The 25,189-nt window shown below is 59.3% G+C and overlaps 1 protein-coding gene and 1 long non-coding RNA gene across 3 annotated transcripts in view; both read left to right on the forward strand.

The window, feature by feature from the left end:
- Nucleotides 1–25,189, forward strand: part of LOC136405207 (uncharacterized) — a 57,430-nt gene that overhangs the window by 22,451 nt on the left and 9,790 nt on the right. The window lies entirely within an intron of this gene.
- Nucleotides 1–25,189, forward strand: part of OSBPL2 (oxysterol binding protein like 2) — a 35,574-nt gene that overhangs the window by 595 nt on the left and 9,790 nt on the right. The window contains exons 1-7 of one of the 2 annotated variants that reach the window (XM_066384318.1): nt 2,899–3,155; nt 15,189–15,356; nt 16,481–16,613; nt 19,982–20,057; nt 22,152–22,286; nt 22,812–22,909; nt 24,755–24,937. In XM_066384318.1, coding sequence (XP_066240415.1) covers nt 15,320–15,356; nt 16,481–16,613; nt 19,982–20,057; nt 22,152–22,286; nt 22,812–22,909; nt 24,755–24,937 — 662 coding nt within the window. In that variant the 5' untranslated portion in view covers nt 2,899–3,155; nt 15,189–15,319. Of the gene's footprint in view, nt 1–2,898; nt 3,156–15,188; nt 15,357–16,480; nt 16,614–19,981; nt 20,058–22,151; nt 22,287–22,811; nt 22,910–24,754; nt 24,938–25,189 lie in introns of those variants that run through there. The other variant, XM_066384317.1, reaches the window with a different exon arrangement.

The raw sequence follows: 25,189 nt of genomic DNA on the forward strand, positions 1-25,189 counted from the left end.
ACCTAGCCCGTCCCCCGGGGGCGACCCCCTTGGGGGAGGTGTGTGCACCCCTCCCCCACCCGGGCTTTGTTTTCTTTTTGATTCGTCAACCTCAGCGGAGCACAGGTACTAATGGGGAGGTCTCCCCGGACACACAGGTTAGTTAGCTCAGAGTAGGTAGGTAAGTCGTCAGGGTTCGCAAGGTTCCTTCCCTCTCCGTAGTTAGGTGCCGGTAACCAGGAGAGCAGCAGGACTTAGGGACTCTCCTGATCGCTGGCCAGGACTGACGTCCAGAGGGTCCTTCCTTCTCCACCCTTACGTTTCAACAGTCGCTCAAACACCAGGCGATGGAGTTTGTTAAGTTTATGAGCCCAGATCCAGAAAGACAACCGGGTAATCGCACATCCAGAGTTCCCAGTTTACGGAGACAAGAAGCTAAGTGGTTCCGTCTTTGGGGAGGGGGGCGCTCCTGAGTGTGAGGGCCCCTCCCAGGTAGCTGTGCTCATCATGTTCTGGGGGCTCTCAGGCTGAAGGGTCCGCCTCCTAGGACAAGCTCTGGGCCAGGAGCCAGCAGCTCTTGCCGTGGTCCCTTTCCTGGGGACTGCCTGTGCACACATGTGGAGACGGGTCCGTCCACGTGGTCCCTGGCTGGGCTGGGCGGTGTTTTCCCATCCCTCCTGGCCTGGGTTTCTTCGTCTGTGGCAGGTACCGGGCACCTGGCAGGGCCCTCAGAGGAGCAGGTGACGTGTGTGATCATCTGCAGCGGTCTCTGGCACATGGCAGCTGCTCCCAATATGTTAGTTCCCTTTCCCTTTGATGAGGAAGGCACCCTTGTCTGCTGCACTTCCTCCTCGTCCCTCCCCCACAGTGCCTGGCCCGGTGTTGTCATTGAAAGCATGACGAGGATTAACCCGTCCGCAGACCTTACCCAAGGCGACGATGACATGGCCTAGGTTGCTCCGGCATGGCTAGAAGCCCCCCAGTTGCTTTGTCCCTGTGGTTGTCACAGCAACCTACAGGCCCAGTGCTGACAGGATTCTTGTTCCCTCGTGTGGAAGCTGAGGAGCAGAGAGCTCACTGACTCCACGTCACACAGCAGCGAGCTAGGCAGCGGGGACGCAGTCTGGCTCCAGAGCCCACACTCTGAAGTGCCTCTCTAGACTGCCTTTGGAAACCAAAATTTTCATCTACAGTGTCCCCTAAACACTTTGCTTTAGAACATTCTCATTGTGCTGCATTACAATGTGTCAGAATTTTGTCTTTCGCTGCATAGATAATAGATTTTCGTTTGTGTGCATGCGTGTGTGTGTGTGTGTGTGTGTGTGTGTGTGTGTAATGAGCACAGATGTTAATAAAACCATTTTATTTCTTCTATGATAACATAATTCTCCGTCGGGCTATCCCGGGTTTAGCCGAAGCCCCTTGCCTGGTTTAGTAGCGAAGTTGCTGCTGTTTGTCTGGTGTGAGTGGTGGAGTTGGAGGGGCAGGGGTGCTGATGGATGTCTGCACTGTAAGGGACGAAGTTGTCACTGGGATTTGGCTCTGACCGAACTTAATGCAGGCGGCCGTGCAGTGTACTCCGAGGGCACCCCTTTCCCCTCTCATCTGCGTTTAGGGGTCGGGCTCTTGTCTGTTTGACATTTTGAAGCACAGTGCTACTTCAGTGTTTGCAAAGTGCCACTTGACTTCCATCCTAGAGTCTCTTGATCGTGCCCTCCAGGAAATGCTGGCTAGCAAACGAGTCTCAAAGAGTCTCGGATCTGTACTTAAAAGTTGCTCAACTTTGAAAAGTGACCCTTCTTAGTTTTGAGACCTTTTATTGACTGTTACACTATCTTCAAACAGGGAGTTCGCTGTCTGCTTTGGTTTTCCTGTGACTGAAAAGCCAAGGCTGCCTTTTTTTTTCCTGGGAGTTTGTGGCGTATGGAGGCATGTGTGGGGCTGATGTCTTTGCATGAAAGCGGTGGGCCTCCAGGTGACTAAGGTGTGCCACTCAAGAAGCCGGAGGGGAGAGCACAGGCCTGGGGCTCTCAGGTTCTGGCCCCCTCACTTTCTAACTCAGGAAAGGAAAGTTACTTATCTGTTCTCGCCTCCGGGGTCTTCACCTGCAAACTGGGTTATTGTGAGGAATGTGTGTGAGGAAAATGTAAGGGAGAGCGTCTGGTGCTGTACTAGATGCTCAGGATGCCTTCAATGCTGACCTGAGAACTTGAACTTGACCCCACCCGACAGTGACTCGCAGACGGGCACAAATGCACTTCAGGAGTGAAGTGGAAGAGGTCTTTGTGGGCCAGTTTGTGTTTTGTTAGCTGTTACAGCAGTACTTGACAATGACGAGTGTTCAAGTGAGGTTGTACTTATGAAAAGGTCTCTGGTCCTGTGAGGACCTGCTGCCACTCAACCAAGGGCCCTGGATGGCCTGCAGACAGCAGTGGTCCCTGTCACACGTCCCCTGGAAGGCTGGCATTCGTTTAGTGTTGAGCGCTCGCTGTCAAGTGTGAGGCTTGATTCTGGAACTTGGTGCGCTTCAAGGTTGATTTTTAGCTTCTTGGGACTGAGAAGAAGTTAGTGTTTGAACACGACTGAGCACTAAGAAGTAGCTGAACCCCAAGAGCTCCTGGTTCAGGGTCTTGCCTGCCTCTTTCCATGCAGTTCCCAGGGACAGCGGTCATCTTGTCTCTCTGCTCTAATTTTTACTTTTTTTAAAAGTGTTTTTGCTAGTAAGCCTCAGGTGTTGGCACTGTCAGGGTCAGCCCACCTTGGAGACAGGGTGTGGAGGACGGGCCCACGCCTGCAGCTCTTCTCCTGAACAGCCCTGTGACTAAACGGTCACTTAGCCATCCGTGCCCGTGGACTGCATGGTGCCCTTTTACCTTCTCTTACAGATTCGGGAAAGAGCTTAGTTAGGGCCACCTGGCAGAATTGGAGAGCATGACCGTTCTTTCAGCTGGACCTTCTGGTAACGCAAGTACTCTGACCCCTGCCGTGAGCTAAGCAGCGGAAGTCAGCCGGGAACAGGACTCTGTTTGCGCAGCGGGGGTGTTTGCAGAGTGGGCTGACGTTGGGGCGTCTCTGCCCTCCCGAGGGGCTGTGTGTCGAGCTGTGGACTCCGGGACCCTGCTGGCTGAGCTGGCCCCTGCCCCCGTGGGGGCCTGAGAAGGAGCGCAGTGGGAAGGGTATGCTCCTGTTGACCTGAGCGTCTCCCCCCACCGCTTGTCTGTCTGTGGAGCCGTATGGAGTCGTGTCAGCATGGGAACCGGCTGAGTGGCTCTTGGTTGGGCAGACCTGTCTGACTTGAGCTCGTTCCTTGACCAGAGGGCAGGACAGCTGGCCTTGCAAGGTGCTGGGAGAAGCTAGTTCCAGGCTGGTGCGGGCGCCTGGGGAGAGAGGGCCCAGGAGCGCGCTGTGGGGAGGGTGTCCTGACCTCAGGCTCCAGCAGAGACGGTGGCAGCCAGCAGGGAGGCAGCCTGGGACCCACCGAGTGTACGCCGGGTGTTCTGCTGAGCAGACGGGGACGGTGACGGGCTGGTTGTGAGGAACGTCAACTGGCACCTGGCACCTGCACCAGCGAGCGGGCTTGGCTAGAACGGGACTTCCGTTAGTGCCTCAAAACCAGGGCGTTGTGTGATGTCCAGCTGGCAGCTCTGGAGAGTGAGCAGGAGCACATAAGGACAGTGGTGGTGACCGGTGTGAACGGGGGCGCCTGTCAGACACTGAGGGAGCAGGACCAGGCCCAGCTTGTCAGGCCCAGCCTGTGCTGGGCTCCCACAGAGACGTCACCGCGGGAAGTGTTACACACCGGAGCCCCGGAGCCGTCTGAGGAGGGAGGAAGGCTGGCTCCCCAGGGCCCCCGGCTCCCGGCCTGGCCGCGGCTCTGTCTCTAAGCAGCCGTGTGTGCGAGGAGTCCAGCGCTGCCGCTCTGCGAGGCCGGGGACCTTGGCGGGCGCCGTGGGGTTTTCAGCCTGGCTGGCGGGGACCCTGTGAGAAGTGAGGCTTCGGGAGGGAGGCCCAGGGGTGTGCAGCGCACTCCAGCCATGTGGCCTCAGGCTCCGTGCTGCTTGCGACCCCCTGTGGGGCCACCACCCTGTTTTGGGCGAGGGACCCCTTTCAGAACCTGAGGAAGAGTCTGAGCCATCTTCCTGGGAAAACGAACACAAACAGAAGTTTGTCATTCCCCCTTTCTCTTTCTCTCTCTCTTTTAGGGGTGTAGAGATTCAGGGATTTCCTGCCCTGGTGTAAGCCCCACCCGGTCTGGTCCGTGCTCAGGACAGGGAGCTGGGTGTGGGCGGGCAGGTCTCTGCTAGGTGACAGGTTTGTGGGCACAGGGAAACCGGTTCAAGGCTGAGCAGGTGGAACTCGGTGGCGAGAGCCGAGGAGGAAGGACCTGGGGTGGGGAGTGGGGGTGGAAGGGCAGCAGGTGGAAGGGCGAGGTCATCAGAGGGACTGTGTCGGTGGAGACGCACGTGAAGCATCCTGCTCTGCTGCGTGGATGCCGGGCGGGCGGGGCAGCAGGCGGTGCTGGCCGGCGGTGCCCTGGGGACACAGTGGGCTCTCCCTAGCTCCGCGCCCCCCAGGACTCCCCCCGCCAGGGCTGCGACGATCGATGCCAGGTCTTCCAGCGTCACCCGCCCCCTGCTGGTGCTCATCAGAGGTGGACACGTGGGACCCGGGGGTGTGGGGGCCCTCCTGCTGGTCTGATTTCTGTGCTGCCCCCAGGGCGCCCGGTGCCTGGGGGTTGGGGCTGCTGCGTCTCCCTCTCTCTCTGCGGGGGAGCTGCTGTCCTGTGTCACGGCGGGGACGGCGGGTAGACTGGCACAGACATGTCTCACGGAGGAGCTTCTGTTCATCTTGTGTGTGCAAGCACCTTGTTCTGGGTTGCACAGTCCTGTTCCTTGAGGCGTGTGGTGTGTGACGTGTCTTTGGAGTCACTGTTCAATAATCAGCTTGGTCAAGGAGGGGCAGGGTAAGGGACTTGGGGGGGACTTGTGGATGATGGGGCTCTAGGCCCTCACTGGTTGGGCCTGGCAGGAAGTCCTGGTCCTATGGCTCCCCAGGGCCGGGCTGGTGTCACCCCTGCCTGCCGCCAAGGCCACCCTGGTGGCGTGGAGCACGGTAAACAGTGGTGGATTAGTGTGGTTGCTGACGTAGCAGTAGGCTCGTTCACCTTCCTCAAGTCCAGAAACTTTGTTTCCTTCGTGAGCTGCTGGCGGAGCCGGGCAGTCCCTGGGGTGCCTGCAGCCTGCCTGGTCTGTTAGAACGAGGAGCTGAAACGGACCCTTCAGCTCCGCGTGGGGTCGGGAGCTGGCTGGGGATGGAGCCCAAGCTAAGATGGGCCATCGAAACCTGAAGGCCAAGACCCTGTTACGGCTGCAGGACAGAGAACGCACACTGGTCTTGCCCTCAGAGTAAGTACTCTCTAGTGGAAGGAACTTTGTAGACAGACCTTACTGTCTCCTGCTCGAGGGTAAGGAACCAGCTGCCAAGGGTCACTGTCAAGTCCTTCCCGTGTCACCGAGGCTGCGTGACGCGTGTGTGTGGAAGGGTGCTGTGGAAGGGCCAGAGCCAGACCGAGCGCAGCTGTTGGAGAGGTTGTGTTGTGACCGTGGATGTGGTTGATTGATTCTGCCACACAGTTACAACCCTGAGGTCTGACCTCTCCTTAGCAGTTAGCAAGGATGAGGGCCGACGTCCAGGGCTTGGCAGTGAGCTTGGATAGCGGGCTTGGCCTGGCGCCTGCCCTGTGTCTCACCGATGGGGCGGTTGTGGGGGCAGCTGTGGATGGGGCCAGCCCGGGTCTGTGCAGTGGTCCCCACTGCTGCCCCTTTCCACAGTCTTCTTCCCTTTGGGGGGACACTGAAACTCTCTCGGGCCGCCGGGCAGTCAGTGTGGAAGTCTACCATGGTGTCTCTACCCAGTGAGGCCCTGGCCCTCTGTCCAGGGTGGACACCACCTGCAACGTGTAGCAGAACCTCAGTTGGTTAAAAGGACACGAGGCTGAGTGTCCATGCTCTCTCCCGTGGCCACACCTCCAGGCTCCGTGGTGCCTGCGCCCTGTGGCCGCGTGTGGGACGAGCAGGGAGAGCGTTTTCCTCGTGGCTGGAGAGGGGTTCTGCCACGGGACCCCGGAGCGCTGTAGATGGAGTTGTTGCTTCCATTAATCTCTGGGTTTTTCACAAAAGGTGGGAACTGGGAACTGTGGTGTCTTGGGCTTCGGTGGGCATCCAGGTGGCAGGTGGGCTTTGTGTGCAAAGGGGCATCCAAAACCCAGAACTCTGAACAGTTGGTGACCACGGAGACAGAGCAGTGGCCTGGCTGCGGTGGGGAGGGGACAAGGGGCCCAGGACAGGGTGGCTCCAGGCCCTCCCCCCTCCCTCCCTCAGCACAGTGACCTGCTTCCTGCTGTCATTCTCCTGCCCCATCCTCTGTCCTTTAATTCTTTTTTTTTTTTTTTTTCTGAAGCTGGAAACGGGGAGAGACAGTCAGACAGACTCCCACATGCGCCCGACCGGGATCCACCCGGCATGCCCACCAGGGGTGATGCTCTGCCGCGACCAGAGCCACTCCAGCGCCTGGGGCAGAGGCCATGGAGCCATCCTCAGCGCCCGGGCCATCTTTGCTCCAATGGAGCCTCGGCTGCGGGAGGGGAAGAGAGAGACAGAGAGGAAGGAGGGGGGGAGGGGTGGAGAAGCAGATGGGCGCTTCTCCTATGTGCCCTGGCCGGGAATCGAACCCGGGTCCCCCGCACGCCAGGCCGATGCTCTACCACTGAGCCAACCAGCCAGGGCTGTCCTTTAATTCTGACTGAGAGCGAGCTGTGCCCATTAAACTCTGCGGCCCTTTCACGCTCAGAAGGGACATTTCACACTCCGGGTGGGCACCCGGGGGTAGCTCTCCAGTCTGGTAACGTGTAAGTGTCACTGGAGCATCTTTGGGGGGCGGTCTGACAGCTCAGCCTTGGGGACGCAGCCGGGCTGGTACCTGCCAGACTGTCCCCCGAGCCAGAAGGCTCCTGTGAGACAGTGGCTTTGGTTTGCTCTGTCACTGGCCTTAGGTCCAGTGCTGTCCCCTCCACCGTGTTTGGTCTTGACCTCGAGAGCTGCTGGGTGGTGGGAGCGTCGGTGAGCCGGGCTCTGGACGCACACGTGGTGCTGAACCGGAACATGACTGTGCCGTGTGGCTGCTCCAGCTCATGTCTGCTGGGACTTGTCCTCGATGAGCCCAGTCTGATGCATCCGGTGGCCTGAGCAAGTGTCCAGTTAGGCTTCTTGGCTTAGGCCTCAGGCGGCTGCGGTTCCTGTGAGCACCAGTGCTGGGATTGCACTGAGTGTGACCTCTGTGGGGCAGGACCGGCCTCCTGGGTCCTCTCTGGGGGGTCTTCCTCACCCCACCTCCGTCCCACGTCCGCCTTGTCCCTCACACGCTGTGTTCCCTGGAGCTGGAAGTCCGGGCTGCACTTCTCTGAACCGTCAGCAGGAGGAAGGTTCCCCTTGGTTGGACTGTTAGACGGGTTTGGGTCCTTTCTGAGAGAGGGCCCGTCACTGGCAATAGTGGGACCTCTCCCTGTCCCGTGCGGCTCTGTGGACTTCACCGCGGGCATCGAGCTCCGGGCAGAATGGTTCCTTTCTGCTGATACGGTTTTTCAGACTTTTAAAATTGTGGTAAAAAAATATATATAACATATAATTTACCGCGGTAACCATTTTTCAGCGCCAGTTCAGTGGTCTGAGCACCTTCGCATGGTTGTGCGGCATCCCCACCATCACCTTCAGAGCCTTCTGTCCTGTAAAGCTCTGCTGGGTCCCCACTGAACACTCCCCCCGCCCCTCCCCCAGCCCCGGGGGCCCACCATCTACTTTCTGTCCCCGTGCATTTGACTTCTCTGGTCCCTCGTGCAAGTGGGAGCAGAATCCGCTCTTCAGCGACTGGCTTATGTCACTGGGCGTACTGTCCCCAAGGTCCATCCGTGTGTGGCCTGTGTCGGGATTGCCTTTCTTTGAAGGCTGAGGAATGTTCTGCTCACCCAGCCGTCCACCGATGGCACTTGGGCAGCTTCCATGTTTAGCTGCTGTGGCCGCCGCCGCCGTGGGCACGGCTGTGCAGTGTCTCAGTCCCTGCTCTCAACGCTTCTGCGTGTGTGTCTAGAAGTGGAGTGGCTGGGTCATGTGCTGGCTCCATTTCTAATTTCTTGAGGACTCGCCGTACTTTTCCACAGCGGCTGCGCCGTGTTGCGTCCCCACCGGCAGCGCACCAGGGCTGCGTTTCTCCACACCCTCGCCAGCGCTCGTTACTTCCGTTGGGTGTGAGGTGGCATCTCAGTGTAGCTTGGATTTGCATTGCCCTGATGATTGGTGATGGTGGCGTCTTTCCGTGGACTTACGGGCCCTCTGTGTATCTTCCTCGGTGAAACGAAAGGTCGATTCAAGTCCTTTGTCCATTTTTGAATCAAGCTGGTTTTCTTTGTTGTTGAGTTTTAGAAGTTTTCTATATATTCTGCATATTAATTTGTTATCAGATGCATGATTTTCCAATATTTTCTCCCTTTCTGTGGATTGCCGTTCTACCCGCTGACAGTGCATGTCAGTGCTCAGAGTTTAACTATGACCAGGAAGCCCGTTCTGTACATCTTTTCTTCTGTTGTGTGGGCCTTTGGTGACATCTCAGAATCCACTGCCAAGTGCAGTGTTGGGAAGCTTTCGTCCTGTTTTCTTCAAAGAGTTTTGTAGCGTTAGCTCTTACATTTAGGTCCTTGACCTATTTTGAGTTAATTTTTGTGTATTATTGTGTAAGATAAGCATCCAACTTCACCCTTCTGCGTGGATGTCCAGTGTTCCCAGCACCACTTGCCACAAGGGCTGTCCTTTCCCCAGGGAGTGGTCTTGACCCCGGGTCACGAGTCCCCCGACTGTAGGCAGGAAAGTGTTTCTGGGTTCTGTGTTCTGTCCCATTGATCCATGTCTGTCTGTCTGTCTTTTTATATTGATTTTAATTTATTGTGTTTACATAGATTCTAGTGTCGCCCTGAATGCATCCCCTCTCCCCCAAATTCCCCTCAACATCCCCCTTGCCCCCCTCCCCATAGCGCCCTCCCCCTTCCCTCCAGGTTTACCCCATCCTATCATCCCCCTTCCCTCTGTCCTGTTTTCCTCTGGTCCCTGTGATCCCTCCTCTGTCTCAGTTCCGTTCCTCAGTCCCTGTGTCTGTCTTTCTGTCTGCACCGCTCTGTGTGCTGCTGCAGCTTTGCGGCGAGTTTCAAAACCAGGAAGTGGAGTCCTCCAGCTTCGTTCTTCTTTTTCAAGATCGTTTTGTCTATGCAGGGTCCCTGGATTTTAGGGTGGGGTTTTCTTCTGTTTCTACAAGAAATGCCTCCAGGATGTTGGTAGAGATTGCGTGGAACTCTGTGCGTGGCTTTAGGCAGCATTGGTGTCTCACCCATATTAACCTTCCAATCCATGCACACGGGGGGGGGGGGGGGGGGGGGGGCGGGTTCCCGTGCGCTCTCATCCTCTTTAATTTCTTTCAGCAATGTTTTGTTGTGTCACCTCCTTGGTCCATTCCTGAGTATTTTATTCATTTTGGTGCTGTTATAAATGGAATTGTTTTTCTTTTTAAGTTCTTTTTCGAAGTGTCCATTGTTAGTGTATAAAAATTCAACTGACTTTCCTGTGTTACTTTGTATCCTGTGACCTTGCTGGATTTGTTAGTTCTAAGAGGTATTTTTGTGGCATCTGTAGGGTTTTCTATGTATAAGATCGTAGCAACTGCAGACATAATTTCTCTTCCCCCTTCCCAGTTCAGATGCCTTTCATTTCTTTTTCTTGCCTGATTACTCTGGCTAGAACTTCCAGCGCCGTAGTGGGTAGAATTGGTGAAAGTGGGCACCCTTGTCTTGTTCTGAAGTTTGAGGAGAAGCTTCAGTCTTCCACTATTGAGTACGATGTTCCCTGTGGGGTTTTTATTATGTTCTGGTGTCACCTTCTTCAACTGCTAGTTTCTTGAGTGTTTTTATTATGAAAAATGATTTTTCTGCATCAGTTGAGATGATCACGTGGATTTTTTCTTTATTCTGTGAATGTGATGTGTTACATGGATTGATTTTTTTTTTTTTTTGGTATTTTTCTGAAGCTGGAAATGGGGAGAGACAGTCAGACAGACTCCCGCATGCGCCCGACCGGTATCCACCCGGCACGCCCACCAGGGGCAATGCTCTGCCCACCAGGGGGTGATGCTCTGCCCCTCCGGGGCGTCGCTCTGCCGCGACCAGAGCCACTCTAGCGCCTGGGGCAGAGGCCAAGGAGCCATCCCCAGCGCCCAGGCCATCTTTGCTCCAATGGAGCCTCGCTGCGGGAGGGGAAGAGAGAGACAGAGAGGAAGGAGAGGGGGAGGGGTGGAGAAGCAGATGGGCGCTTCTCCTATGTGCCCTGGCTGGGAATCGAACCCGGGTTCCCCGCACGCCAGGCCAACGCTCTACTGCTGAGCCAACCAGCCAGGGCCTTAATTTTTATTTATTAATTTTAATGAGAGAGGAAAATGAGGGGAGAGAGAGAGACAGGAACGTTGATCTACTGCTGTATGTGCCCTGACTGGGGATCAAACCGGCAACCTCTGTGCTTCAGGATGACATGAACCAACTGAGCTCTCAGGCCAGGGCATGTACAATTGTGACAGTACTCTCTTATAATTCTTTTTATTTCTGTGGAATTGATAGTAATTTCTCCACTTTCATTTCCAATTTTAATAATTTGAGTCTTCTCTTATTTTTATTTTTAGTTCATCTACCTGATGGTTAGTCAATTTTGTAGATTTTTTCCAAGACCCAACTTTTGGTTTTGCTGATTTTTCAGTTATCTATTTCATTTATCTATGTTCAAATCTGTATTGTTACCTTCCTTCTGCCAGTTTTAATATTTGTTTCGTTTTCTGTTCCCTTTTTTAAAAAAAAATTTATTTATTTATTTATTCATTTTAGAGAGGAGAGGGAGAAACACAGAGAGAGAGAGAGGAGAGACAGAGAGAGAGAAGGGGGGAGGAGCTGGAAGCATCAACTCCCGTATGTGCCTTGACCAGGCAAGCCCAGGGTTTCGAACCGGCGACCTCAGCATTTCCAGGTCGACGCTTTAACCACTGTGCCACCACAGGTCAGGCTCTGTTCCTTTTAGTTGTAACGTTAGGTTGTTGGGTTGAGATCTTTCTCGTTTCGTTTTTTTTGATGTAAGTATTGGTAACGATCACTTCCCGCCTCCGCTCTGCTTACAGACCGTGTCCCATAAGCTTTGGTTTGTTATGTTTTCATTTACATTTGACTCTGAGTATTTTCCAGTTTCTCTTGTGATTTCTTCTTTGATCCACTGGTTGTTTAAGAGCATGTTGTTTGATTTCTCCAGTTTTGTGAGTTTTCCAGTTTTGCTTTTGTTCATTCCCATCTAGCTCCCCTCTTGGGTAAGGCAGAGAAGATGCCTGTATGAGATCTATGTAGCCGTGGCCGCACGTGTCCTGGGATGTCTGTGAGCCCTGGAGGGGAATGTGTGTGTCCGCTGCTCACGTTTGTTGAGTCTGTGGGTTAGTGTGTTGTTGACATGCTCTCTTTATCTCCTGTGGCTGTTGCTTGCTGATGCATTTTTTTAATTCTTATTTTACTGATTTTAGAGAGAGAGGGAGAGACAGGAACACACTCTATTCCTGTACGTGTCCTGACCAGGGGTCTAACCTCTGTGCTTCTGGGTGATGCTCTGATCAGGGATCTAACCTCTGTCTTGGGGTGATGCTCTGACCAGGGATCTAACCTCTGTCTTCGGGGTGATGCTCTGACCAGGGATCTAACCTCTGTGCTTCGGGGTGATGCTCTAACCAGGGATCTAACCTCTGTCTTGGGGTGATGCTCTGACCAGGGATCTCACCTCTGTCTTCGGGGTGATGCTCTAACCAGGGATCTAACCTCTGTGCTTTGGGGTGATGCTCTGACCAGGGATCTCACCTCTGTGCTTCAGGGTGATGCTCTAACCAGGGATCTAACCTCTGTCTTGGGGTGATGCTCTAACCAGGGATCTAACCTCTGTGCTTTGGGGTGATGCTCTGACCAGGGATCTCACCTCTGTGCTTCGGGGTGATGCTCTAACCAGGGATCTAACCTCTGTCTTGGGGTGATGCTCTGGCCAGGGATCTCACCTCTGTGCTTTGGGGTGATGCTCTAACCAGGGATCTAACCTCTGTCTTGGGGTGATGCTCTGACCAGGGATCTCACCTCTGTCTTGGGGTGATGTCTGACCAGGGATCTAACCTCTGTCTTCGGGGTGATGCTCTAACCAGGGATCTCACCTCTGTGCTTCAGGGTGATGCTCTGACCAGGGATCTCACCTCTGTGCTTCGGGGTGATGCTCTAACCAGGGATCTAACCTCTGTCTTGGGGTGATGCTCTAACCAGGGGTCTAACCTCTGTCTTGGGGTGATGCTCTGACCAGGGATCTCACCTCTGTGCTTCAGGGTGATGCTCTGACCAGGGATCTCACCTCTGTGCTTCGGGGTGATGCTCTAACCAGGGATCTAACCTCTGTCTTGGGGTGATGCTCTAACCAGGGGTCTAACCTCTGTCTTGGGGTGATGCTCTAACCAGGGATCTAACCTCTGTCTTGGGGTGATGCTCTAACCAGGGGTCTAACCTCTGTGCTTTGGGGTGATGCTCTAACCAGGGGTCTAACCTCTGTGCTTCGGGGTGATGCTCTGACCAGGGGGGATCTAACCTCTGTCTTGAGGTGATGCTCTGACCAGGGATCTAACCTCTGTCTTGGGGTGATGCTCTGACCAGGGGTCTAACCTCTGTCTTCGGGGTGATGCTCTGACCAGGGATCTAACCTCTGTCTTGGGGTGATGCTCTGACCAGGGATCTAACCTCTGTGCTTCGGGGTGATGCTCTGACCAGGGATCTAACCTCTGTCTTGGGGTGATGCTCTGGCCAGGGGTCTAACCTCTGTCTTGGGGTGATGCTCTGACCAGGGGTCTAACCTCTGTCTTCGGGGTGATGCTCTGACCAGGGATCTAACCTCTGTCTTGGGGTGATGCTCTGACCAGGGATCTAACCTCTGTGCTTCGGGGTGATGCTCTGACCAGGGATCTAACCTCTGTGCTTCGGGGTGATGCTCTGACCAGGGATCTAACCTCTGTCTTGGGGTGATGCTCTGGCCAGGGGTCTAACCTCTGTCTTCGGGGTGATGCTCTGGCCAGGGGTCTAACCTCTGTGCTTCGGGGTGATGCTCTAACCAGCCGCGCTATCCAGCCAGGGCTGCTAATTCATTTTTAAGTTATTATGTAGAATTTATATTATTTTGAACAAACTTGAATGTGGAATTTATATTTAACCTCCAGAGTGGACGCAGAGTTTTTGTACTATCTGGTGAACTTCTGGTGCTCTGTGAAGAGGCGTCTAGGTGGCCGCGCCCGTCTTTTTTAGAGAACAGAAATAACACACAGCTCTGCTCTTCAGGGAGCTGGCCATGGCGCTGACCCCACGGGCTGTCAGGCTCTCAGCCAGTCGACTTGCTCCTCAGTGACTAGGTCTGCTTTTCTGAGAAAAACGTAAAGATGGATTTGTTGATTGAGTGCTGGTATTCAGAGAAGTGGCGGTGGACGTTTTGTGTTCTGAGCCCAGGTCCTGGCCGGCGCCGTTGGAGCAGGCACCTCAGAGCAAGCTGGCCGGCATGGTGGGGCGTCCCGGGCTGGTGCCCCCGTGAAGAAATGGGGAGCAAGTGCCGCTGCGCTGTGGGGCGCCCGTGCCGGCCTGCGGGTCAGCTCATCAGTGCTGGGCACCACTGCGCCCCCACCCCGCTCCCTCACTGTCGTCACCTGTGTGAGTGACGTGTTCTGTCCCGGTCACCTGGCCACCCCGTGGTGCAGGCAGCCCGCACAGGGCAGTCAGGGCAGGGGCTCGAGGGATCCCCCAGTTTCCTGGTTTCCAGAACAATGGGATGCACCTCCGTGGTAACCGGCTCCTTTGTTGTTCAATGTCCTTGCGGACTCAGGACAGGGATGTGTCTCGTGTTTCAGTCGGGCCCACAGGGTGGTGTTCAGACTGGCCCCTTGTTACAGGCAGGGCTGCACGGCCACTCCAAGGGCAGGGCGAGTCCCTGCCCTTGCTCCTCTCAGCACGGGGGCAGCACCCTGGGGCCCGTCTGAGCTTGCTGATACAGTTAAAGACAGGCTCCGCCCACTTCCATAAAAGCCGGACCTCTGGGGACAAGGCTGATCTTTGTAAAGCGCTGCACCTCGTGATGAGACAGGTCAGCACGCACGAGCTAATGCCGAGCCAGAGTCATCCGGAGGAGATTTCAGTCGATTTCAGCTAACTCACACGGCAGCTTCTCCAGAATTGAGGGTTGGCTTTGTGTTGATGTAAAACAAACATTCTAGCACGATTTCTCCGTGTGTAACCACCCGCCTTCTCCTGAGAGAGACGCGCAGTGACCTTCAGCGCAGTTCCCGAGCCGCGCTCGAGCCTCCGCCGCGTGGACTGAAGTTTACCTGTTCCCGGGACTGTCCCAGATCCACCATCTCATTGTTTTCTGTGCAACTGTGGATGATGATTTTAAAATAAAAATAACTTCAAATAATGACTACTTATTGATCTGTTCGTTGATGGGTCTCTGTATTATAAATGTTTCCTCTCGTGTAGATTTTCCAAAATATGCATTTGTCATGAGATCGTTTTTACTCCTCTGCTCAGATGGGATTTGGCTTCAAAAACGACGAATGGGTATTTGAGAAACATTCCTAAACCACAGAACTTCTGGGGTTTTTTTTGTATTTTTCTGAAGCTGGAAACAGGGAGAGACAGTCAGACAGACTCCCGCATGCGCCCGACTGGGATCCACCCGGCACGCCCACCAGGGGCGACGCTCTGCCCACCAGGGGGCGATGCTCTGCCCCTCCGGGGCATCGCTCTGCCACGACCAGAGCCACTCCAGTGCCTGGGGCAGAGGCCAAGGAGCCATCCCCAGCACCTGGGCCATCTTTGCTCCAATGGAGCCTTGGCTGCGGGAGGGGAAGAGGGAGACAGAGAGGAAGGAGGGGGAGGGGGTGGAGAAGCAAATGGGCGCTTCTCCTATGTGCCCTGGCCGGGAATCGAACCCGGGTCCCCCGCACGCCAGGCCGACGCTCTACCGCTGAGCCAACCAGCCAGGGCCTCCACAGAACTTCTGAATGCGAATGTTTCTCCCCCTCAGAGCTCACTGCCTGTTGGATTTTCACCCTTCGAGCTTCCCGTGTGCCACCCTCCTGTCTGTGCAGACCCAGCACGATGACCCGATGACTCCGTAGGGGCCTGCCGATCGGGCGGGGCGCCTGGCTGCGGAGGATGAACGGGGACGAGGAGTTCTTCGACGCCGTCACAGGTGAGCATGCAGAGCAGGACCCTTGCTCCCCGGTCCCCGGAGCAGGAGGCCCCCACGCCATGCCAGCGCAGAGGCCTCAGACTTGTCCTGGGGGATGGGACGGTGGTCAGGAAGGCGTGCTCCCAGGCCTAGCTCCCAGACACGGAGGAAAGCTCAGCTTCGCACCACAGGACGTAATGACGAAGGACAGCGAGGTGTTCAGTCTTTCAGAGTTGCTGTGGGGATAAATGCTCAAGGTTCAGTTACTTTCCTGTCACCCACGGCCACTTTAGGCGTGGCCCGCAGCCTGTAGTTGGAAGGCTGCGTGGTGTGCCTGCCTGGACCCAGCCCGTGGCCAGGTGTGCTTGTGTGGGGGCAGGGGGCAGGCCGGGCCGAGTCACTGAGCTTAGAGTGGCCCCTTCCCTCATCGCGGTGACCACGCGAAACCTGGTCACTCTCCACCCGCCATCCTCACAGTCAGCCTCAGGGATGTCGTCGTTCTTCTTGCGGGGTGGCTGCTGGTGGCCAGGACTCAGGAGGCTCTGGCCCGTGTGTCCCTCTGTGTGCAGAGGGCTGTGAGAGCCGCAGCTCGAGGTCCTGCCACGGCCAGACTTCCAGTGGTGGTCCTGCCCGTGCAGCCAGAGGGGCCACTTCTGCGTTCCTGCCAGAGTGACATGCTGCACAGCAGAAGGCTGTCTGTCTGCCCCTGTCCCCGGGACAAGCTTTGCTCCGGAGCCCTGTCAGCACGCTCTGGGGTGCATATCAGTCCCCAGCGGCCTCTGCCCCCGGAGGAGGAGGGGGCAGGCAGCCCAGGTTGTTGGCTTATTCTCATTGGAAACCCAGGGAGAGGGGCACTGGGCATGACGGCATCGCCCCTGGTCCAGCACGCCCCGCAGAGCGCCCTGGAGTGTGTGAACTCCGAGTGGGGGGGAGTCTCGCCTGGGAAGCTCCCCACAGCGTCCTGCTTCTGCCTTCCCCTCAGTGCTGGGGGGCCGAGCTAGCCACTCCGGACGCGTCCGTTAGAAACAGTCGAGAGCTCCGGGTCTTTGGCTGCAGACTTCTTGGAGGCAGGCTTTTATCCCCCAGCCTGCGAACGTGACCGTCCTGTCATCCTGCGAATGTGACCATCCTGTCGTTCTCTGCAGGCTTTGACTCTGATAACTCTTCTGGGGAGTTTTCCGAGGCGAATCCGAGAGTCACCGGAGGCGCCGGCAAAAGCAACGGCATTGGGCAGGCTGGGCAGAGGCCCCCTCAGGAGAATGGGGTTCAGAAGCACAGGTATGTTGTCCCGCACGTGTCTCAGACTTCCTGTGTGTCTGTGGTGGTCCCCAGCCCCCGGTCCTGCGTGTCCTGTGGGCCGTCTCCTCTGGACCCCACCCAGCGCCCCCTGCGGCCAGACTTTGAGCTGCGATCCACTCTGCTTGGCTTGAGAGATCCGTGATGGCGCTGTGGGACCCCTGGTCCCGTCGTCCGTACAATGCCTGTGGGCACCCTGCCCCAGTGCTGCGAGTTCCAAGTGCCACGGCGGCCTGGCGCTGTGCCCAGGGCAGCGCACTGCAGGGGGGCCTCCGGTCAGAGCAGCGGCCACGGTCCTGCCTCTTCCCTGGCATTCCCCCACAAGCAGGAGTCTGCTGGCTGTGCCCCGGGAGCTCACCCACAGAGGGGAGGACACCCATCAGCTGGGGCTCGGGAGACGGTGGCGGTGGGCGGCCAGCCTTCGTCCACCCCGCCCTGGGTTGCGTCTCGGCTCCAGGGAGCCCCCACCTTCACCGCGACCTGCCCTGAGCGTTAGGCCCAGGTACGCCCCCCACCTCCCTGGGGGGCTTGAGCCCCTCCTTGTTCGGCCGTTTGCTGGGTAGGTGTTGCCACACCTCCTGTGTGCCAAGGGGGCCGGGCACCAACCAGCCAGCCCTGCCGCCTCCTCCTCCCGGCCCAGCCCGTTACGCAGCTGTGCCACACACGCCTGTCCTTCCGGCTCTTCCACCTGCTGCCCGCCCAGCCCAGCCCACGCCGTCCCGGGCCTCCTGTCACCTGTGCCTCCTGTCACCCGGGCCTCCTGTCACCCCGTGCCTCCTGTCACCCGTGCCTCCTGTCACCCATGCCTCCTGTCACCCCGGGCCTCCTGTCACCCCGTGCCTCCTGTCACCCGTGCCTCCTGTCACCCGTGCCTCCTGTCACCTCGGGCCTCCTGTCATCCCGTGCCTCCTGTCACCCGTGCCTCCTGTCACCTCGGGCCTCCTGTCACCCGTGCCTCCTGTCATCCCGTGCCTCCTGTCACCCGTGCCTCCTGTCACCCCGGGCCTCCTGTCACCCTGTGCCTCCTGTCACCCGGGCCTCCTGTCACCCGTGCCTCCTGTCACCCGTGCCTCCTGTCACCTCGGGCCTCCTGTCACCCGTGCCTCCTGTCACCCCGGGCCTCCTGTCACCCCGTGCCTCCTGTCACCCCGGGCCTCCTGTCACCCCGGGCCTCCTGTCACCCGTGCCTCCTGTCACCCCGTGCCTCCTGTCACCCGTGCCTCCTGTCACCTCGGGCCTCCTGTCACCCCGGGCCTCCTGTCACCCCGTGCCTCCTGTCACCCGTGCCTCCTGTCACCTCGGGCCTCCTGTCACCCGTGCCTCCTGTCACCCGTGCCTCCTGTCACCCCGTGCCTGTCCACACCCCTTCCTGCCCACTGCAGGCATCTGTCTTTAGAGGACAGGTCTGAAGGGGCCACTGCCAGCCCTTGTTCAGGACTCGAGCGGATGTTCTCGTGCCCCCCCCGGGCGTCACTGGCAGCACCCCCTCCCCCCAGAAGGACTCAGTGTGGACGATGAACTCTAAGGGCCCCCCCAGGCAGAGGGGCCAGCACCTGGCCCCCACTCTAGCCCTCCCGCTGTCCCTGGTCCCCACGCAGGGGCCTTGGGCCCTGAAGGCCCCACGTCAGCCCCTCCTGCCTCCTCCCTCCTCCCCCCCCCCCGGCTGCGCCATCTCCTCTCCCTCCTCGCCTCTCGCTGTCCAGCCCGGGGGTCACTGCTCTGTAAATGAGAGCTTTCTCTCTACTTCCTCTCGTCCCTGAAAACAAGCAGCATGCCCTAACCCAGCGGCCCTGAGGTGACACCCTGAAGGGAGGCTCAGGGTTCCACCTGGGCAGGAGCCCACAGTCTCGTCCCAGCCAGCGTGTGGAGCGGGGGCGGCCAGCTTGGTCCCCCCGTCTGAACTCAGAGACACTGGAGAGCAGCTCACCTGACTCCGGATGCCACAGGGCAGTGCCAAGGGCACTCTGGGGCGCAGGGAAATGCCGGGGGCACTCAGGGGCGCGGGGCGGTGCCGGGGGCACTCAGGGGCGCGGGGCGGTGCTGAGGGGGATTCAGGGGCGCAGGGAAATGCCGGGGGCACTCAGGGGCGCGGGGTGGTGCCGGGGGCACTCAGGGGCGCGGGGCGGTGCCGGGGGCACTCAGGGGCGCGGGGCAGTGCCTAGGGGACTCTGGGGCACGGGGCAGTGCCGAGGGGACTCTGGGGCGCGGGGCAGTGCCTAGGGGACTCTGGGGCGCGGGGCAGTGCCGAGGGGACTCTGGGGCGCGGGGCAGTGCCGAGGGGACTCTGGGGCGCGGGGCAGTGCCGAGGGGACTCTGGGGCGCGGGGCAGTGCCGAGGGGATTCTGGGGCACAGGGCAGTGCTGAGGGGGATTCAGGGGCACAGGGCAGTGCCTAGGAGACTCTGGGGCGCAGGGCAGTGCCTAGGGGACTCTGGGGCGCAGGGCAGTGCCGAGGGCACTCTGGGGCGCAGGGCAGTGCCGAGGGCACTCTGGGGCGCAGGGCAGTGCCTAGGGGACTCTGGGGTGCAGGGCGGTGCCTAGGGGACTCTGGGGTGCAGGGCGGTGCCTAGGGGACTCTGGGGCGCAGGGCGGTGCCTAGGGGACTCTGGGGCGCAGGGCAGTGCCGAGGGGACTCTGGGGCGCAGGGCAGTGCCGAGGGCACTCTGGGGTGCAGGGCAGTGCCTAGGGGACTCTGGGGCGCAGGGCGGTGCCGAGGGCACTCAGGGGCGCGGGGCAGTGCGGGGACCCAATGGCTCAGTCTTCAGTCAGGACGTCGTGCCTCCTCCACGTCCAGACCTTTGTCCCACTTGACATCCCTCCCTCCCAGACGGAGCCAGGTCTCATCCCAGCAAGTTCCCAGGAGGGAGACCAGGCCCCCTCGAGTCAGCTGTAAACCTGGCTGTGGGGGCCCCCTCCTCGTGGGGAGGTCGTCTGGGCTGAGGGTGCCTCAGGAAACACGTGCTGAAAGGGTTGAACAGCTGGTTCTGAAAAGGTTTTCTTAGCTGGGTTCCCTCTTGGGGTCCTCATGGCCCAGCCTCTGTCCATGGTCCTGCTGTGCTCCAGGCCACAGGCACACCACTGCCCCTTGGGGACGAGATGAGCTGTCCCCAGCTCTGTGAAACAGTCATCTGTGTGGTCATGGTCATTCTCTCCCGGAGGCCCTCCTGCAAGTCCACACAGGAACCTTTCTTCGGAACGAAGCCAGCGGGCTGGTCTTTCTCCCCAGGATCCCGGAGCAGAAGACTGCTGGTTTAGATAGGATTAGAGAAAAATGGTGGTTGAGCAAAACCACCCATTCTGAATGAACCTCATGTCGGGTTGTAACACGTTCCCGTGGTCACTGCGTTTCAGGATGTCCCTGCCAGCCCCGATGTTCACCAGGAGCGACTTCAGCGTGTGGGGGATTCTGAGGAAGTGCATCGGCCTGGTGAGTGTGGGCATCTGGGCGCAATTGGCACCTCCCTGCGGGCTCACCCTGCACGCTGGCGGACAGCGGGGAGCGAAGGTGTGGACCTGGACAGGCGTGAGGGTGGGGGGAGGCCACTGGAGGACAGGGAGACGGCTCCGAAGGCCGAGCCAGTCGTTCCCTCAGCATGCGGTGACGCACTCCCGGAAGGCTGCCTTCCCGCAGTCGGCGTGAAATGGGGAGTTTGGGTTCCTGGACGCACACAGCGGGTGAGCCGTGGCAGCCGCCCATGTGGGCTGCAGGCAGAGCTCAGACGCTCAGATCTGTCACGGGAGAGAGGGAACTGGTGGCCAGAGGTCACAGGCCTTTTCCTGTCCTTGCCCACTGATGGAGACTCCTCACTGTGCTGCCAGGAGGGTGCTGCCAGGCACAGGAGGCTCGCTCTAGGCCGCATCTGGTGACGGCCCCGCACAGCAATCCATGGGGACGTGCGCCCTGTTTCTCAGGTGCTTCCTCGTGCTGACTGCCTGTCACCCTGCTCCACTCAGTCCCTCCCCAGGGGAAAGTCCACGGTGTTTGCAAGTGTTTATTTTGGGGAAAGTTTAGACTGTATAGAAAGTTGCAAAACACGGGTTCGATTCCCGGCCAGGGCACATAGGAGAAGCGCCCATTTGCTTCTCCACCCCTCCCCCTCTCCTTCCTCTCTGTCTCTCTCTTCCCCTCCCGCAGCCAAGGCTCCATTGGAGCAAAGATGGCCCGGGCGCTGGGGATGGCTCTGTGGCCTCTGCCTCAAGTGCTAGAGTGGCTCTGGTCGCAACATGGCGACGCCCAGGATGGGCAGAGCATCGCCCCCTGGTGGGCAGAGCGTCGCCCCTGGTGGGCGTGCCGGGTGGATCCTGGTCGGGCGCATGCGGGAGTCTGTCTGACTGTCTCTCCCTGTTTCCAGCTTCAGAAAAAAAAAAAAAAAAAAAGTTGCAAAACAGCAGCGTGCGCCCCGCATACCCTTCAGGACCTTCCCAACCGCCATCTCCCATGGGGACCGTGGGCAGTGACCGGCAGAGCAGTCCACAGCAGCACTGCTGTGACCTGAGCAGGCACTGTGTGCCCCATGTGCCCCGTGTGCCCCATGTGGCCTGGTGCCCCGTGTGGCCTGTGTGCCCCGTGTGGCCTGGTGCCCTGTGTGCCCCGTGTGCCCCGTGTGGCCTGGTGCCCTGTGTGCCCTGTGTGCCCTGGTGCCCTGTGTGCCCTGTGTGCCCTGGTGCCCTGTGTGCCCTGTTGCCCTGGTGCCCTGTGTGCCCTGGTGCCCTGTGTGCCCTGTTGCCCTGGTGGCCTGGTGCCCTGTGTGCCCCGTGTGCCCTGGTGCCCTGTGTGCCCTGTGTGCCTTGTGTGCCCTGGTGGCCTGGTGCCCTGTATGCCCTGGTGTCCCATGTGCCCTGGTGCCCCGTGTGCCCTGGTGCCCTGTGTGCACCGTGTGCCCTGGTGGCCTGGGTAGACGCTGGCGTTGAGACGCAGCCCCTGGCGCTGGGTGTGCTTGTCCCTGCTGAGCTGACCCCACTCACCACGCAGGTGTTCTGCGCACCTCTCTCGGTCACCTCTTGTCTCCACGATATTGTCCCCTCTGTGTGGCTGTGAACAGGCATCAGAGCGAGACTCCTTTGCCGACTTTGAAAGACTTTTGGGCAAAGCCACTTGAAGCCACGTGTTGGGAGGTGTCACTTGCTGGGCTGAGGGTTCCTAGTTCTCCGGGAGGTGATGGGAAGCTAGTGGCTCGTTCAGTGGCGCTTTTGGGCCATGGAGCTGGAGGAGCATCAGGAACACCTGCAGTGGGGGGGCCACGGGGGGGCCAGCGCAGGGCTCCTGCCATCCGGGTGTGCGATGTGGTCCAGCATGGGCGGTGGGTGTGGAGAGGCAGAGGGACTGGGAGCTGTCCTGGGGGAGACGAGCTGGACTCGCTGGGCGGGGGCAGGATTCCCTTCCCAGGCAGCTCACAGCCCGGGGGGAGTTCAGAGCTCGCCCCTGCAGGCCTCTGCCCTCCAAGAGGTGACCGTCAGAGCGGGCGGGCGGGGCTGTGCTTCCTGGGAAGGCTGCCCGTGACGAGCTCGCGGGTCCCTGCAGGAGCTGTCCAAGATCACGATGCCCATCGCTTTCAACGAGCCCCTGAGCTTCCTGCAGCGGATCACGGAGTACATGGAACATGTCTACCTCATCCACAGAGCCGCCCGCCAGCCCCAGCCCCTGGAGAGGATGCAGGTGGGCGGGGCCCTGTGCTGGCTGGGGGGCCGGACCGCAGCTCCGAGTGACGTGACCCCAGCTGACTGGAGGGGGACAGGCACCGCCCCATGGAGAAGGGCCAGCACCGCTCACGGTCACCTGGTCGCTGTCCTGCCAGCCGCAGGGCGTTTGTGCGGGGGGGTGTTCTCCACAGGCGTGCATGGGCTGGTGCCTGGGTCCTCCCGGTCTGGTCAGCTTCACCACCTGTGTGCGTGCGTGTGCGTGTGCGCCCGTGTGCGTGTGCGCCTGTGCGTGTGCGTGTGCGCCTGTGTGTGCGCGTGCGGGACGGCCCTCCCCCCTTGCTGTGGGGCCACCAGGAAGGATGAGCTGGCCTTGGATGGCAGCGGGACTCCCACTCCCGTGGCCTTGAGGACGTGGTGGGTGACAGGAGGCACTTTGCGGGGGTGATGTGACCTCAGACACGCTGCCAGAGGAAGACTGGACCGTCCCCAGCTCGGCCTGGCGGGCCTGGGGGACTCGCTCGCGCCTGTGTGTCGTCCGCAGTGCGTGGCGGCCTTCGCGGTGTCGGCGGTGGCTTCGCAGTGGGAGAGGACCGGCAAGCCCTTCAACCCGCTCCTGGGAGAGACCTACGAGCTGGTCAGGTGAGGCCAGGCCCGCGGGCGCCGGGGCGGGCGTGTGTCTTCCTGCAGCGGGACCAGCCTGTGAGGACAGACCCTTGGGTGGCGGGTTCACTAAGGACACGTAGGCGGGAGGACGGTGGTGTCCAGGGAGTGTCGTGTCGATCGCTGCGGGTGGGAAACAAGCTGGTGTGTTGGGCTCAGGTGGAGAGGGGTGTCTGGGAACGTGCTCTGAGCTCTGAGCTGGCATGGAGGGTCCTGGTGAGCAGGCTCGCCCACTTACCCGAGCATCCCGGGCGGCGCTGTGCCGAGTGCAGGAGCCCCGCAGGCCGCGGGTCCCGCGCTCCCACAGCAGGGTGGGGCCTGTGCTCGAGTTGCGGAGGCCGCCTGCGCCTGGCCCTTCTGCTGGTCGCTGGCACGCGGCGGGGGAGGCGCCCTCTGGGCTCGTGCTCCCTGGCATGGCTGGCACCACGCAGCTGGTCCGGGCGTCTCACCACATGGAGAAAGCTGGACACGTTAGGCGGGAGCACGGTGTATGCGGCCTGGGGCTGCTGTGCGATGACAGAGGGAGGAGCAGTGACTGGGTCACAGTGTGTCACCGGAGGGGAGGACAGGGAGCAGCCCCTGCCTCCCTCTGAGGAATGAGGAAACGGAGGCCCCGATGCGGGAGGACTGGCCCCAGAGTCACTGCTTGGCAGATCTTTGTTTTGTGTCCGTTAGCGCTGTCCTCCTGACACCTCTGCTGGGCAGGTGTCCGCCCCGTCCACAGGCATGAGTGCCGCAGTCGGGGCTCTGGCCTCATCAGAGGCTGGCCAGGGGTCAGCTCTTAGTTCATTCAAAAGCATCATTAAAGTGCCTTGAAAAGGGAGATCAAAATGTAGCGTGAACAAAGTTGTAGCTGGCGGGAAGTAAGTCGCATGGGTTCAAGGGACGAGGACAGTGCAGGTGCTGAGTGGGCGTGTGACACTGCTCACCCTCCGACCTCTGGACCACAGTCTTGCAGACGGACAGCAGAGCTCACGCTCTTCCTGGGCGCCACTGTGCTCGTTGTCACGTCTCAGTCTGGTCTCCGGGTGCCGTGCCCACGGCTCACGGTGCGTGCAGGACCCAGGCGGCCTTGTCTGGGCTCCGAGCTCTGCCCGAGCTCCTTGACGGCTCCTGAAAGCGAAACAGCCCGCTTTCCTCACAGTGTTCATCCCGCAGGTCACACACCTCGGCAGGCAACCTCTTAAAATCTAATTCTTTCAACTTTCCTTCCTCTGTAACAGTTGCAAATTCAGATTCCAGTTAAATTAGTAATTATGTGGATTAACTTTTATAATTTTCAGTGAGTACAACTGTGGGTGTATTCACAGTTCCAGAAGAATTAAAAGATGACATTTTTATTGAACAAGAGAGGGTACTAAAAACCCTGTTTCCTGGGCAGAAATGTCTTAGGGCACGTGAGGCATCTCGTCATAAGTGTCCAGGAGCCTTGGGAGCTGGCGTGGAGCCCCCCCTCTCCGAAAGGCTGGGAGCCGCCACTCTCAGGGCCGGGGGGCGGGTGCTCCTTGAGGACGGGGCTCTGAGTCACTGGTCCTGGGAGACGCTTACAGACCTGTGTGCTCGGAGGCCCCGTGGAAGCACATTTCATGTGTGTGCGCGTGTGTGTGTGTGTGGCTGCGTGTGTTGTCAGTGTTGGACGAACGTGTCGTGTGTGGCACAGGTGGTCACATGGAGTGACTCTCCCTTCCCAGTGCCTCCCGCACACGGGGACCCTGCAGTCGCACGTGTGTGGCCCCCGAGCCATGGAGCTGGCCGGCAGGCTGAGCAGGCTTGCTGGGCTGTGCTGTCACTCACAGGCTCCCCTCTCCCCCTGTTCGTGCCCAGGGAGGACCTGGGGTTCAGGTTCATCTCCGAGCAGGTCAGCCACCACCCGCCTGTGAGCGCGTTTCACTCCGAAGGCCTCTGTCAGGACTTCCTGTTCCACGGCTCCATCTACCCGAAGCTGAAGTTCTGGGGGAAGAGCGTGGAGGCAGAGCCGCGGGGCACCATCACTCTGGAGCTGCTCAGGTGCGCCCGCCTCGCTGCCTCCAAAGCAGGGAGGGAGCCCTCTGCCCTGACCACCTCCGCGGTGGCCCCCTGTCTGCCCTGACCGCCTCCGCGGTGGCCCCCTGTCTGCCCTGACCGCCTCCAAAGCAGGGAGGGAGCCCTCTGCCCTGACCGCCTCCGCGGTGGCCCCCTGTCTGCCCTGACCGCCTCCAAAGCAGGGAGGGAGCCCCCTGCCCTGACCACCTCCTCCAAAGCAGGGAGGGAGCCCTCTGC

This window comes from Saccopteryx leptura, chromosome 5 (assembly GCF_036850995.1).
Source record: "Saccopteryx leptura isolate mSacLep1 chromosome 5, mSacLep1_pri_phased_curated, whole genome shotgun sequence".
Classification (NCBI taxonomy): Eukaryota; Metazoa; Chordata; class Mammalia; order Chiroptera; family Emballonuridae; genus Saccopteryx; species Saccopteryx leptura.